General features: G+C 42.0%; 1 protein-coding gene across 1 annotated transcript in view; it reads right to left on the minus strand.

The window, feature by feature from the left end:
* avl9 (AVL9 homolog (S. cerevisiase)) overlaps positions 1–14612 on the minus strand; it is a 92096-nt gene extending 77484 nt beyond the window's left edge. The window contains exons 1-2 of the mRNA XM_072571031.1: positions 14378–14612; positions 3284–3404 (exon numbers count right to left, since the gene is read on the minus strand). Coding sequence (XP_072427132.1) covers positions 3284–3404; positions 14378–14548 — 292 coding nt within the window. The 5' untranslated portion in view covers positions 14549–14612. The remainder of the gene's footprint in view (positions 1–3283; positions 3405–14377) is intronic.
* Positions 14613–16255: the final 1643 nt, after the last annotated feature.

The following is a 16255-nucleotide window of genomic DNA, read 5'->3' on the forward strand; positions in this document are numbered from 1 at the left end:
AATATAGGATTGGGGAATGGGTCTGGGTGGGCCAAAGGGCCTGTTTCCATACTGTAGGGAATCTAATTTAATCTAATCTTGACTGAATGGCTGCAGCTTCATGGAAAAGTACAGCACAGAACAGATCCTTTGGCCCACGATGTGGTGCCAAGGATTATTCCTAATCTAAAACAAAATAACCTAACTTACGCACATGCCAATTCACTGCTGTCTATGTGCATGTCCAGCAGTCGCTTAAATGTCCCTAATGACTCTACTTCCACCATCACTAATGGCAATGCATTCCATGCATTCGCAACTCTCTGCGTAAAGAACCTACCTCTGGTGTCTCCTTTATACCTTCCTTCTACTATCTTAAAACTATGACCCCTCGTGCCAGTCAGCCCTGTCCTGGGGAAAAATGTCTGATTATTGATTCTATCCATGCCTCTCATTACCTTGTATACCTCGATCAGGTGACTTCTCTTCCTGAGAGAAAAGTCCAAGCTTAATCAACCTCTTTTTGTAAGACAAGCCCTCCAGTCCAGGTAGCATCCTGGTAAACCTTCTTTGCACCTTCTCCAAAGCCTCCATATCTCTCCTATAATAGGGTGACCAGAACGAGATACAATATTCCCAGGTGGTCTCACCATGGTTTTGTAAAGCTGCAGCAAAACCTCGCGGTTCTTAAACTCAATCCCCCTGTTAATGAAAGCCAGAACGCCATATGCTTTCTTAACACCCCTATCTACTTGGGTAGCAACTTTGAGGGATCTGTGCACTTGAACTCCAAGATCCCTTTGTTCCTCCACACTGCCAAGAATCCTGACTTTAATCCTACATTCAGCATTCAAGTTAGACTTTCCAAAATGCATCACTTCACATTTATCCAGGTTGAACTCCATCTGCCATTTCTCAGCCCAGCTCTGCATCCTGTCTACGTCGTGCTGCAATCTGCTATAGCCGTCGATGCTATCGATATCACCTCCAACCTTTGTGTCATGGGCAAATTTACTAACCCACCCCTCAACCTCCTCATCCAAGTAATTTATAAAAACTACAAAGAGGAGAGGCCCAAGAACAGAGCCCTACGGGACACCACTCACTGCTGACCTCCAGGCAGAATACTTTCCATCAAAACCACTCTCTGCCTTCTGACAGCCAACCATTCTGAATCCAGACAGCCAAATCTCCTATACCTCCTGACTTTATGAATGAGCCTACCATTGGGAACCTTGTCAAATGCCTTGCTGAAGTCCATATATACCACATCCACTGTTCGACCTTTATCGACCTGTCTCATCACCTCCTCAAAGAATACAATAAGATTTGTGAGGCATGACCTGCCCCTCACAAAGCCATGATGACTTCCATTTGTCATGCTATGCTTTTCCAAATAGTCATAAATCCTATCCCTCAGAATTCTTTCTAAAACCTTGCTGACCACAGACGTAAGACTGACTGGTCAGTAATTGCCAGGTATTTCCCTATTCCCCTTCTTGAAAAGAAGAACAACGTTTGCCTCTCGCCAATCCTCTGGTACAACTCCCATGGAGAGTTACTAAGCCAGCGGCTTAGTAACCTCCTTTCTCACTTCCCAGAGCAACTTAGGATAAATCTGGTCTGGCCCTGGGAACTTATCAATCTTAATGTTTGCCAAAGTTTCTAGCACATCAACTTCATCAATTTTGATCTGTTCAAGCCTGTTTCTCAGCTTCTCAAAGTTCTCATTCACAACAAGGTCCCTTTCCTTGTTCAACAACACTCAAGAAGCTTGATACCATCCAATCCATTTGATTGACACTAAATCCACAAGCATTCATTCCCTCTGACACCAATGCTCAGTAGTAGCACTGTATATTACCTACAGGGATCAACTACAGAAATTCACCAAAGATCCTCAGACAGCACCTTCCAAACCCATGGTTACTTCCATTTGGAAGGACAAGGGCATCAGATATGTGAGAATTCCACCATCTGCAAGTTCCCCTTCCAGTCACTCACCTTCCTTCACTGTCACTGGTTCAAAATCCTAGAATTCCCTTCCTAAGGGCATTGTGGGTCAATCTACAGCACATGAGCTGCAGCAGTTCAAGAAGGCATCTTACCACCATCTTCTCAGGATATCTAGGGATTGACAATAAATCTGGACAGAAGGCAACACCCATGTCCCATGAATGAATAATTTTAAAAACTAACCACGTGGCCTTATATTTGCAAAAGGACTGCAATGGCTAATCCACTTAGCTTGCACATCCATGGTCACTACTGGATAACTTAGCAGGGTCAATTCACCTAACCTGCACATCTTTGGACTGTACGGAGAAACCAGAGCATCCAGAGGAATCCCATGCAGACACAGGGAGAATGTACAAACTCCACACAGTCAGTCACCTAAGGGAACCCAGGTCCCTGGTGTTGTGAGGCAGTAGTGCTAACCACTGCACCACCCAAAACTAAGATAATAAAAGTACCAAAACACAATTTTCAAGCTTTTAAAATCTAAATCATTATTTTGCAATTTACTAAACCCATATAAAACTTCCCAGCTTAAGATATTTTTCTGGGCCTTTCATGTAGGCTTTTCCTTAGATTGAAACATCAAATTGCAGGTCAATTAACCAAAAAGGGACACCATTCTTAAATGATTCTCTCCTTCACTATCTTCTGAGAGACCTCCCAGTTTCTATAAATATAAGGAAGTTCAGCAAATGAGAAAGAATGCATCAACAATTTCTGGGGTCCTCTTGGAGTACAGTAGTGTCCCATCCCTAGACTGAAAGGCTCAGGCTCAAGTTCCACCTGCTCCGGAGGTGTGTAATAAAATCCCAGCATCAATAATTACACAGAGTTTGACATTACTGTAGTTGGATGGGGTAACAGGAAGGAAAGGTGGATAGAGAGACAGAAAACCTTATTACATCCCTCAAGTTTTTCCTCCACATACAACATATGTAATGATAATTAATGACTGCAATACAAACAAACATGGCAACTGTTACATTATTACAATAAAATCCACATTGGCAATGAGATGAACATGAAGTTATTTTCTCTCTCCTGCTGTTCTGAGAAGAATACAGCCAGCACATTGAGAAAACAAATTATTCTCTAAGTTCATCCACCTGAATAAGGAGAAAGTTTCTGCTTGACCTTAGAATGTTTACAGAATAACAATCTTGGATTCTGTAGAATGGTATACCCATGACTGTGGACTCAGTAAGAGGGCTACCAATTGATACTAACAGTTATCTACAGTTAATATAAATAATAGTGTAAAAAAAAAATTCTTCATCCATCTTACCTTCCTGATAGTTGTGTGCCCCATCAGGAAGAGCCAAAAATGGGAGGTATTTCCACTCCTCAGGCAAGCTGTGGCTATCATGCCCTTCCTCTGGAACCAATGGTGGGTATGAAAATTCAACCTGCAGTGTACCAGAAGGGAAATTATAAAAAGCACTTCATATAATACTATCTAGAGAATAAATCACAAGGACAGGGAAATGGCAGACAATCAAAAAAGAATTCTGAAAATACAAATGGACACAAATATTTTAGGAACGGCTTTATCCATATAATTCACTACTGTTTTCAGAAGTCCTCTGCAGGATCTATGTGCATCGCAATATTTGATTGTGTGTTGATCAAATTTAAATACCTGTCACATGACACGGAACATTTATGTCACAAAACCAGTCCAACCTAGTATGAGATTTTTGATAGTGGTATCTCATGTACATCTTCTAAAATTATTACAATCAGATACCAAGTGCTTCAATTATTTTATTCTGTTCAAGTTAACAAACTAACCATAAACAAAGTTTCTTTGAGACTACCCAGATATTTTTCAATAAAAACAATCCAAATAATAGAAATATTATGCTAATTGATGAGAGCCAAAATAGATACCTCATCTGCAAATACATGTGGAAAATATATAGAAACAGGATGACGGAATGATTTAACAGTTTAGGTTTCATTTCAGAGAATCACAATCAGTGCATAAACGAGAAATCGAACCATATATGTCAACAGCTGGTAGATGCAATGGCTGGAATATTCCAAATACTCTAGATGCTGGAAGGGTGTCACAAATAAGAAAATACCCCTTTTGAATAAAGTAGGAAGAGAACAAGAAAGAAACTATATGCCAATCAGCCTAACATCTGATGTTGGAATCAAGCTAAAATTCACTCTTAAGGAAGTAGTAGCAGGAAATTTATAAAATTGCAATACTATCAAACAGGGATTATGTCGCGGTTTTATGAAAGGAAATCATGTCTGATCAATTTATTCTTTAAGAATGTAATGAGCAGGGAAGATAGAAGGAACTTGCAAATGCTGTACAGCTGGATTTTTAAAAGGCACTCAATAAGGTGTCTCAATAAGGTTACTGTCCAAGCTGCTGAAGCTTTGCAGCATTTTACCACTTTAATTATCTTATACTTTTGGAAGCTTTGTCTCCCTACATAAAAAAGTGCATACTTGCATAGAGGAAGTGCAACAAACATTCTCTTGGCTGAAACCAGGGATGGCAGAACTGTCCTCAGATAAGTTGTCCTCAGTTTGAAGGTAGGATGTTATTGCCTCAAGAATTATTCAGACACTTGTTATGAAGGTGTAGGTGTGTACTGTACCTTTAAGAGAGAGTGGAAACTGGCATGGACTTAGACAGGCACAGAGGGTGCTGAAAGATTTAAAAATGTAACACTTGGTTGACTCAAATAGCTGGAGCTGCAGTACCATGGTACAAAATAAATTCAAATTCAGTCAATCAGTTTAAATTATGCCCCAGATACCAAGTTCCAATCGAATTTGAATTTTATTGTTTTGGATGACATCAAACCAATGAAATTATCTGATTTTGGGATATACAATCAGACAGTTTGAACAATTAAGGGGAGAACAGCAAAGAGCAGCCAACAAAAAGCCAGCTGGACAACTCTCTGAAAGGTACCTGTCCATAAGAGATTTGTGCAGCAGAAGACAGAAGAAAAGATGACCCAGAAAAAATCAACACAGAAAAACCTACAAAGCAGAATCTACAAGGGAGAATCGACACAGTTAGCTGGTTTTGAAATGTTATTTTTTTTGTAAATCTTAATCGGGGTTTTTAAATCAGACCAATATTGTAGAGTGCGAGGTAAAAGGTAGGTTTAAGAGTTGTAAATAGTTGTTGTCGAATGTTCTCTTTTTGACTTAAAGAATAAAATTGTTAATTTTTTCTTTAATTAGTGATATTAGTTTTTTGTTACTAAATAGTTCTTTGCCACTCGAAATTTAACAGATTACGGCACGAGGTGATCTTCTCTGTGTGTCGGGTTTAGATTAGTAGAGTGGTTTACCCCATGTCATAACACACTCCTACCAATACTGTGATGGTCACATCTGTCACAGATAGATTGATGAAATGAGGTCAAGCACATTTTCAGTCTTGTTGGTCTCTCACTATCTGCTGCTGGCCCAATTGGGTTGATACCAAGTCTCCTTCAGGACTTGGTAAGCTTTGTTAGGACAGGTGTCACAAAGCTACTCTTGGGTGCTCGATACTGAAGTCCCTACCAAGAATACATTCTATGCCTTTAATAGCCTCAGAGCTTCCTCCAAATGAAGTGGTTCTGGAGTCACATGAAAACCAAATCTATAATCTCTCTAATTTCTTTATCTCATCTGTGGACCTTCGAGATTCATGTGCTGCAGTAATTCACAAACTGTAAGTCAATGCTTCGAATGGCTTAGGCACTGAAATTGGCATGTGTGGATCCTCTGAGTGAGGGAAGTTTGGGACATACTAGGTAAGGTTGTCAAATTACCTTCCCTGAAATACATTAGTACATTGGATAAATTTGTTTAATGACAATCCAATAACTTTATGATTATTATGCAGCTAGATATTTATTCCAAATTTATTAATTAATTTAACATCCCCTTGTTCCCATGGTCAGATCTAAACTCAAGTCTCCAAAGCATTAGCCCAGATCTTAATATTACTGGTCCAGTAATATTAACTGTATTGACAATACAGTTCAATCCTCAAAGTTCTTAGCAATCAGCAATGATTTTTACACCTTTTTAAAGTAAACTAAACCATGCAGAAAACTTTTTTCTGATGCGTCAGCAGATAATTTCATTGATGGTTCTACTGCAGTATCTAGAGCTTTGATTCAACTACTGTACTTCTTGAAAAGATAAATTCATCAATATTTAACAATTTAGAAAACAAAGTAAAGAATAATTGAACAAGGAAAAATAATGATGGAAACAGAAAGAAGAAACTGAATGAAACTCTGGGGAAGGTCCATGGCAGCAGCTGTAATAACTGAAACTCTATAAACAAAAAACAACAAATATCAAATTCACCAGCTGTTACAATTTCAGGCTGAAAGAAATGTGATTACACGTTTCTAACAATCATGTGGCTTGCTTCCTAATTTATTAAACAGACCACACGGTCTGCAACCAGCATCACCATCATTAATTCATGATGTATAAATTGGAAAATCCTTATGCTAACAGCTGTTGGAAAAGAATCTTTGGCTGCTGCTTTGCCCACCTAAGCCAGTCAGTAATATTAACCCTGTTAAATCAAGTGGTTTCTGAAATAAAGTAATCCAATACACTTGTTCAGAGTTTAACTTGGAGCTAAAAAGACTTCTTATTTTGAACACAAATAAGATACTTAATTAACCAGGGATGGAGATTAAACAGAAAAAGGTAACTATAGGCAAGTCAGCTTAACATCTGTTGTTGGGAAAACCTTATAATAAAGTCTTATAATAAAGGAAGTAATTTAGAAATACGTAATATGATCAAATAGAATCAGCAACTTCAGAACAGACATACAAGAGACGCTGTCAGCCATCAGCAGCAGAATTATATTTCAACACAATGTGCAACCTCATAGCACAGTATATTCCCACTTTATCATTACCATCATGGTTCAATGAAGAAGGCAGGAGGGTGTGCCTGGAGCAGCACCAAATATATCTAAAAGTGTCAACCGAGAGAAGCTAATCAGATCTAAGCTCTGTTATCCTGCCATATCAGGTCGTGAATTGTGGTGGACAATTAAATAACTCAAGGTTAGAGTGGTGCTAGAAAAGCACAGTAGGTCAGCAGCATCCGAGGAACAGGAAAATTGATGTTTCGGGCAGGAGCCCTTCAACAGGAATGATCATTCCTGATAAAGGGCTCCTGCCCAAAATGTCGATTTTCCTGGTCCTCGGATCCTGCGTGACCTGCTATGCTTTCCCAGCACCACTTTAATCTTGACTCTAATCACCAACATCTGCAGTACTCCCTTTCGCCTAATTAAATAACTTAATAGAGGAGGCAGCTCCACAAATATCTTTAGTAATGAATAAACCCAGCACATCATTCCAAAAGATAACACTGGAACATTTGCAACAATCTTAAGCCAGAAGTGCCAAAAGGATGATCCATCTCAGCCTCCTCCAGACCTCCCTAGCACCTTAGATGCCAGTCTGCAAGCAATTCAGAGATTCCACATGAATCAACAAACAGTTAGAGGCACTTGATACTGCAAAGGCTATGTGCCCTGTTGAGGTCAGAATGATTTGTATTTTATTTCTCTCATTTTTGGTTTGGAACTGAGAGTTGCGGTTGAGAATTGAACTTTGAATTTTGAATAGCAGCTTGTTTTAAAAAGAACAAGCTGGAAACTAGCCTAGAAAGATAATGCAGGTTAACTACTACTCTAAGGACACTAGACATTTGACAGCGAGACCTTGCTATACTCAGACACTGGCAGCTGGTTGGATGTTGAATTTGTCAATCAAAAAAGGACCGGTGCTAGCCAGCTAATCACAGAGATGTTGAAAATAAAAAAGAAAACAAATGGTCAATTGGTGCTGACTGAGGTTTGGGCAGGAACAGTTTTGTTTTGGAATCTGCCAGACTAGGGCTGGTTCATAGTTTTGGTTCTCTCTAGTTCTTCCCCAGTTGCTGAATTGTTGAAAGTTCTGAGAATTTCAATCTGTAAGAATTAAGTAAAGGTCTCCAGACATCTGTGGAAGCTGTTTACATTGATCAGTGACTTCAAAATTCAAGCAAGACGTACAGCCCTATGTACCTGCAATACAACCCATCATCCAAGGATTTCCTGATGACCTCATATTCATTGTTGACATGGTTACTGAATTGGCAAATTAGGAATCTTCTATTGTCTTTTGCAATTTATCCCTTAACTGTGTCTGACTGTCTGCCAGAGTGGGAGTTTATGATCAAATTAGATTGGTCTTAGTTTGTAGCTATTAATTAGATTGCCTTATTGTCGGTGTTCTGCTAAAGTTACACTCTCAATGACAAGTTGTCAAATTTTGTTTAAGTTATAAATTTAGTGCCCAGGATCTGTTATTTGTAAAATCTTGTTAGGAACAATTGAGCAATTCTGAGAGTCAGTGAATGTTTTAATTTCCCTGTGTTATGAATCTATTGATAGCAGACTGATTTTGTTTGGCTTGTTAATTCAGTTTCCTAACAGCCCTGACCACATTCTGGCAATACTGAAGATTTGTGCTCCAAAACTTGCCCCGCCCTAGCAAAACTGTTCCAGCATAGATACAACACTGACCATGTAGAATATTGCCCAGTTATGTCCAGTAAGCAATAAGTAGGACAAATCCAATCCGACCAATGACTGCCCAGTCAGTTGTCTCTTGATCTTCAGTATGCGACGGAAGGTGTCATCAACAGTGTCATAAAGCACCGCTTGTTTAGCAATAACCTACTCACTGACGTTCAGTTAGAGTTCTGTCAGTACCATTCAGCTTCTGATTTCATATTTGATTCAAACATGGACAAAAGATTTCAGTTTGAGAGGTGAGGTGAAAACAACCACCCTTGATATCAAGGCTCCATTCGACATGTCAGAAATCACATGACACCAGGTTATAGTCCAGTGGGTTTATTTTAAATCACAAGCTTTCAGCATCTCCAATTCACATTTGACGTGTGACATCAAGGAACTCAAGCAAAATTTAGAGTCAATGGGAATTAAGGGGAAAACTCTGTTAGTTAGAATCAAAACTAACACACAGAAAGATGGTTGTGATGGCATCCTTGATGGGTAGGGGATTGGTTCTGCGAAAGTCTGTAGTTGCTGAGATGTTCCACATGGATTTAACTAATCAACCAAACTGCAAGAGTTCAACTGCCCATTAGTTTATGGGGTGAATCTCAATATATTTTCTGTACTGTGTGCTAGTCCGGTGGCCTACTTAGTTTTAAAATTAGTTCAGCTTTTCTCCTCAAATTTGAATGCCTAACTTGGCGAGGGAAGGACATTAATGAAGGGTGAAGTCTTGGAGAGAATTTAACTAGTTCCTAAGAACCTGAGATAAACTTTAAAACTGGGGATTCAGTATACTATAAAAGAGGGGTCCTCAAGATTGGAAAAATCTGGGTAGGATGATAAAGTGTAACAGTAAGACAGTGATTCTCTAATGTGGTAGTCAAACTAATAGCATCTAGCCATCTCATTTTGTTGTGATTGAACCATTGCTGAAAAGATTTTTAGCTATAGTGTTCATAACCACAATGCTCACATTTTTGCATTTCTATATTGGCAAACTCCGGTTCACAATTGTCAAGTCAGAAATTTAGCCAGTGTTCCAACTTTGGACCCTATCTATTTTTCCAAGACATTCTCTGGCATGTTTTTGCTTAGCCTGTCCCAGGATAGATGTGTTGTCCCAGACATGCCAGAGAATTCCTAGAGGCCTGGCACTCCAACCACAACGCCATAAGCAAACACATAGATCTAGATGCCATCTATCAACCCCTCAGAAAACAAACAGGAAATGACATCACCACAAACCCCAGGAACCCCATTCAGGAGAAAGATATAAATAGAAAGCAGGAGACAACAGCTTCGCTTCACTTGGAGGTCGCCACTGATGATGTTACCTTGCCAGGTAATGAAATGTCTGGATATCAAACCTACACCCTAACTCTCAACCTTAGCTACAAACCTTGCAAAATGTATTACAGTATCGCAGTTACAGAGTAACAAGACACCAAGCCCTAGTCTAAGTAGAGGTTCTAAAACCTCAGCAGAGTAGCGGTACCAGCACTTAAGCAACCACATACTCTCTCAAGACTACTCTGAAAATGGCATTCACAATCTTTAGTATTTACAGTTTTAGCCCACTAAACATGTCAATCAAACTCATGTTGATGAACATGATACCCTCCCCACATTCTTTCTGTACTTGTGATGAACTTGTTGACTAATCATATTACTAGAACAGTGATAATGAAACTGCCCTTGTCCTGACTCGGGTGATGACATTAAGTGTTGATGTCCTCTAAAGTTTGGTCACATACTCATTACTGCATGTCTTTGTTTAAACCTGATTACTGATTTTTTTAATACATCTTAAACCCACTCCTTATTGTTTTCCACTTCGCATGTTTGGTCAGTAAACTCTTTATTTAAGCCCCTATTGTCTTTCCTCGTAGCTACTTGACGTGATCTGTCAAAGGCTTTTGTTCCTCCTTATTGATTAATTGTTAAGTTTCGTACCTGCCTAAATTTGTTCTTGTACAGAGCTGGACTTCCTGCTTTTCCCAGCAAAGTTATTGTACTTAATACTTTTTCCTTTTGCTTTATTTCTAACATACTTTGGGTTCTTTAATTTTATGCTTTCCCTTTGTGTCTTTCCTCATTGGCTACTACTTTCATGCCAAAGGAAGACTTACAGTATGACATGCAATGTTCCCAACATGGTTTAAATCTGTCATATTGTTCCCTAATCCCTCAGTGAGTCTTGTTTTCTCATCACCCACCACAAGTGCTGCCATCCCTGAACCTGAAACAAGTAGAACTCTTTCATACTTTGACCCTTCAGTTTATATGTTTTGTTAGATTCATCAAAAATTTAGGAGGAATTTGTTGACCAAACGATGCAAGTAAATTATAAATTGACAATTAAATGCGAAAAAAACCACACTTGAATTCAGTGACATTAAATTAAGAGCAGAGGCACCAATTGGAAGTGAAATGCAAGTTCATAACATTTGGTTAAATAAACAACCAAGACAAAACTCATGTTTGAAAATTAGCGATATAGGTGTATAGAACAACCATGCCTGGAGTATTGTCTGCAGTTTTTGTCCCCTTACCCAAAAAAGGATATACCTGAGTATAACAAAGGATCCACTCGACTGAGCCGAGGATTGTTTTATGCAGACAGACTGAGGAGGTTTCAGGACTGGTCTAGAACCAAGGTGCACAATCTTGGAATAAAGGCTATTTTGACTGAGATGAACAGGAATTTCTTCAATCAGATAGTAGTGAATCTATGCAATTCTCTACCAGACAGAGAACTGTGGAGACTCAATCGTTCAGCATTTTCGAGAAAGGAGTCACTAGATTTCTAGATCCTAAGAATGACATGAAGGAGGGTTAGTGCAAAAAAAATGGAGTTGAGGTTAGAAGATCAGCTGTAAACTAGCTGAATGGTGGAGCCAGTTCAATGGCTTGAGTGGTCTTACACCTGCTCCTATTTCCTAAAATGTTACACTTAAATAACACTATTAATATAGTGAAACAGCTCAAAGTGTTTCACAGGAGCATTATAAAACAACATTGGGCTCTGAAATGCAATGGAACTTGCAAGTTACAATACCAAAGTTTTTGTTCATCTTAAATTTAGAGATTGAATATGAATGACCAGACGGGTGTGCATGGGAATGGTCAAATCTAGGACGTCAAAGGCATGGATTTCAGTTTTGGCCGCAGATGAACTGAGACAGGGGCAAAGTTGAGTGATGGTACAGAGATGGAAAAAGGCAACATTACAGAAGATACAAATGAGGTTGGAAGCTCATCGCAGGATCAAATGTAATAATGTGCACATAACAGATGACAAATTATGAGAGGTCAATAAATAATATCATATATAGCCTGTATTTAGATTATGAGAAAGTGAGGACTGCAGATGCTGGAGATCAGAGCTGAAAAATGTGTTGCTGGAAAAGCGCAGCAGGCCAGGCAGCATCCAAGGAGCAGGAGAATTAACGTTTTGGGCATAAGCCCTTCTTCTGAAGAAATGTAGATTCTCCTGCTTCTTGGATGCTGCCTGACCTGCTGCGCTTTTCCAGCAACACATTTTTCAGCTCTGTATTTAGATTATGTAAATTCCAAGATTGGCTTAATGTTTTGAAATCAAAGAATGTTAAAACTTGCCTAATTTGTATAGCTTAGATTGGCTTTCATGTTTGTATGTCATTTATGATTATTATATTTATTCCCCTTTGCCCTAATCCACACCCTTACCCCTGACTCCAAACAACCCTCACCTCCAAATAGACTCCCCTCAATCACACACACTAATCCCATCAACCCTGAACACAGATTCCGACATCACTCTCCAATCCTACAGCCCGAAGTAACCAAATCTAAACACTCAAACTGACACCTCAAAGGCTCTAATCCCACATTCAGATCTCCCGCATCCCCGGATTCCACACTCTGATCTTCTCACAATCCCTGATTCCACAATCTAACCACCCCACAATCCCTGATCTCCCACATTCTGACCACCCCACAATCCCTGATCTCCCACATTCTGACCACCCCACAATCTCTGATCTCCCACATTCTGACCACCCCACAATCCCTGATCTCCCACATTCTGACCACCCCACAATCCCTGATCTCCCACATTCTGACCACCCACAATCCCTGATCTCCCACATTCTGACCACCCCACAATCCCTGATCTCCCACATTCTGACCACCCCACAATCCCTGATCTCCCACATTCTGACCACCCCACAATCCCTGATCTCCCACATTCTGACCACCCCACAATCCCTGATCTCCCACATTCTGACCACCCCACAATCCCTGATCTCCCACATTCTGACCACCCCACAATCCCTGATCTCCCACATTCTGACCACCCCACAATCCCTGATCTCCCACATTCTGACCACCCCACAATCCCTGATCCCACAGTCTGATCTCCCCATCCCCTGATCCCACAGTCTGATCTCCGCATCCCCTGATCCCACATCTGACTTCCCCATCCCCTGATCCCAGTCTGATCTCCCTACCCTAATCCCAAAGTCTGTTCTCCCCACACCCCCAGATCCCACACTGATCTCCCCACACCCCCGATCCCACAGTCTGATCTCCCCACAACCCCTGATCCCACAGTCTAACCTCCCCATCCCCTGATCCCACGTCTAACCTCCCTATCCCCTGATCCCACATTCTGATCTCCCTATCCCCTGATCCCACAGTCTGATCTCCCCACACCCCCTGATCCCACAGTCTAACCTCCCCATCCCCTGATCCCACAGTCTAACCTCCCTATCCCCTGATCCCACAGTCTGATCTCCCCACACCCCCTGATCCCACAGTTTAACCTCCCCATCCCCTGATCCCACAGTCTAACCTCCCTATACCCTGATCCCACAGTCTGATCTCCCCACACCCCCGATCCCACAGTCTAACCTCCCCATCCCCTGATCCCACAGTCTAACCTCCCTATCCCCTGATCCCAGTCTGATCTCCCCACACCCCGTAATCCCACAGTCTGATCTCCCCACACCCCTTAATCCCACAGTCTGATCTCCCCACACCCCCTAATCCCACAGTCTGATCTCCCCACACCCCCTGATCACACACTCTAATCTCCCCACAACCTCTGATCCCAGTCTAACCTCCCTATCCCCTGATCCCAGTCTGATCACTATCCCCTGATCCCACATTCTGATCTCCCTATCCCCTGATCCCACATTCTGATCTCCCTATCCCCTGATCCCACAGTCTGATCTCCTCACACCCCCTGATCCCACAGTCTGATCTCCTCACACCCCCTGATCCCACAGTCTGATCTCCTCACACCCCCTGATCCCACATTCTGATCTCCCTATCCCCTGATCCCACAGTCTGATCTCCCTATCCCCTGATCCCACAGTCTGATCTCCTCACACCCCCTGATCCCACATTCTGATCTCCCTATCCCCTGATCCCACAGTCTGATCCCTATCCCCTGATCCCACAGTCTGATCTCCCCACACCCCCTGATCCCACAGTCTGATCTCCCTATCCCCTGATCCCACAGTCTGATCCCTATCCCCTGATCCCACAGTCTGATCTCCCCACACCCCCTGATCCCACAGTCTGATCCCTATCCCCTGATCCCACAGTCTGATCTCCCTATCCCCTGATCCCACAGTCTGATCTCCCCATCCCCTGATCCCACAGTCTGATCTCCCCATCCCCTGATCCCACAGTCTGATCCCTATCCCCTGATCCCACAGTCTGATCTCCTCACACCCGTACATCCTCAGCCCGACCCCGAGCCCCCACAAACCCTCCAGTCACGGGCTCTTTCTTGCCAACATCCAAAGCTCCGCTCACCTGGCAACCCTTCTTGTGGTGGAAACCGACTACGACGATATGCAGCACAGCCCCGCCCTCAGCTCCGGCCTGATCCTGGGCCTGAGCCTGAGTCTGACTCTGACTCTGAGTCTGAGCCTGAGCCTGAGCCTGAGCCTGGGCCTGAGCCTGGGCCTCAGCCCCAAACTCCATCCCGAGCCCCCGAGGGTGACTCAACTCAGGGCCGGAGCAGCCGCCCGTGCGCACTTCCGCCTGGAGCCGCGTGTACGTCAGTGCGCCCCGGGCGTCGTGACATCACCAATACACAAGGGGCGGGCAGAATGGACATGCGCAGTGCGGAGGTTCAGTCTTGGTCTGGATTGGTTTTTAGACACTGTCTGTGGTCAGGTCCAGTCCATTGCAGGGAGGTCAATGTCTTAGTTATGGTCTTGAGTTAGACCATCACAGGGAGATCATTATCTTAGTTATGGTCTTGGGGATAGATCATTACAGGGAGATCAATGTCATAGTAATGATCTTGGGGTTAGACTGTTACAGGGAAATCAATGTCATATTTAATGATCTTGGGGTTAGATCATTATAGGGACATCAATATCTTAGTAATGATCTTGAAGTTAGACCGTTACAGGGAGATCAGTATCTTAGTTATGGTCTTTGGATTGGTGTATCAGAGTGCAGACTGTGGATCACAGTGTAAACCCTGACAGTTAGGTACATCTGGAGAATCTCAGCAAGTCCCAGCAGCATTTATGCAGATAGATACTGAGTTAGTGTTTAGAGTCTGGTACAACTCTCCTTCAGGACTGCTTGAAAACTGACAATTTGGTGATTACATGAACTCATTGAAAGGCAGACCGATAACTTCTCATGCCCAACTGAAAAGGAGTGGAACTACAGATTCCAAGATAGCTATCTCACTTTACCTCTGGGGGGGATGTGTTAACACTTTGCTCAGGAAGTCCGAGTGGCAAATCGCTTTTACATCCATGATGCAGTCTGCAGCTATGGATAATCATAGTTGACTATTGGAATTGGTTAAAAGGAGTTGCTGCATGGCAATACGCATTGTGGTTGGATTTGTTCTCAATGCAACTTCCTTGACTACCAAGACCGGGATTGTCTCAAGCCCACAGCTTCTAGCTTAAAGAGAAGGAAACCTCAATAACCCAAGATGCTGCATTTGTTGTCTAGATATGTAATATTTAGGATATTTGTGTTTTGTACTTCAGTGCATAAATAAGTAAGTCTTAGGTCCATTTTGAGGAATGAATTGAAAAATAGCGTTATAATTTAAACCTACTTCAAAATTCGTATTTAACATCTTAGACTGAAGGAATTTATCTCAGTTTCGGCACAGTGGTTCAGTGGTTAGCACTGCTGCTTCACCGTGCCAGGGATCTGGGTTCGATTTCAGCCTCGGGCGACTGTGGGGAGTTTGCACATTCTCCCTGTGTCTACGTGTATTTCCTCCCGGTGCTCCGGTTTCTTGCCACAATCCAAAGATGTGCAGGTTAGGTGAATTGGCCATGCTAAATTGCCCATAGTGTTCAGGGATGTATAAGTCGGGTGCACTAGTCAGGGGTAAATGTCGAGTAATAAAGTAGGGGAATGGTCTGGGTGGGAGAGACTCTTCAGAGGATTGTTGTTGACTTGTTGGTCCAAATGGCCTCTTTCCACCCTATAGGGATTCTATGATTTGTATTAGAGTGGAACTTGTGGTAACCAAAGGACTATCATGTGTCTTAGGAAATGCTGAAAAATGTGTTTCTGGAAAAGCGCAGCAGGTCATTCCTGAAGAAGGGCTTATGCCCGAAACGTCGATTCTCCTGTTCCTTGGATGCTGCTTGACCTGCTGCGCTTTTCCAGCAACACATTTTTCAGCTCTGATCTCCAGCATCT

Source organism: Chiloscyllium punctatum, chromosome 5 (assembly GCF_047496795.1).
Source record: "Chiloscyllium punctatum isolate Juve2018m chromosome 5, sChiPun1.3, whole genome shotgun sequence".
Classification (NCBI taxonomy): domain Eukaryota; kingdom Metazoa; phylum Chordata; class Chondrichthyes; order Orectolobiformes; family Hemiscylliidae; genus Chiloscyllium; species Chiloscyllium punctatum.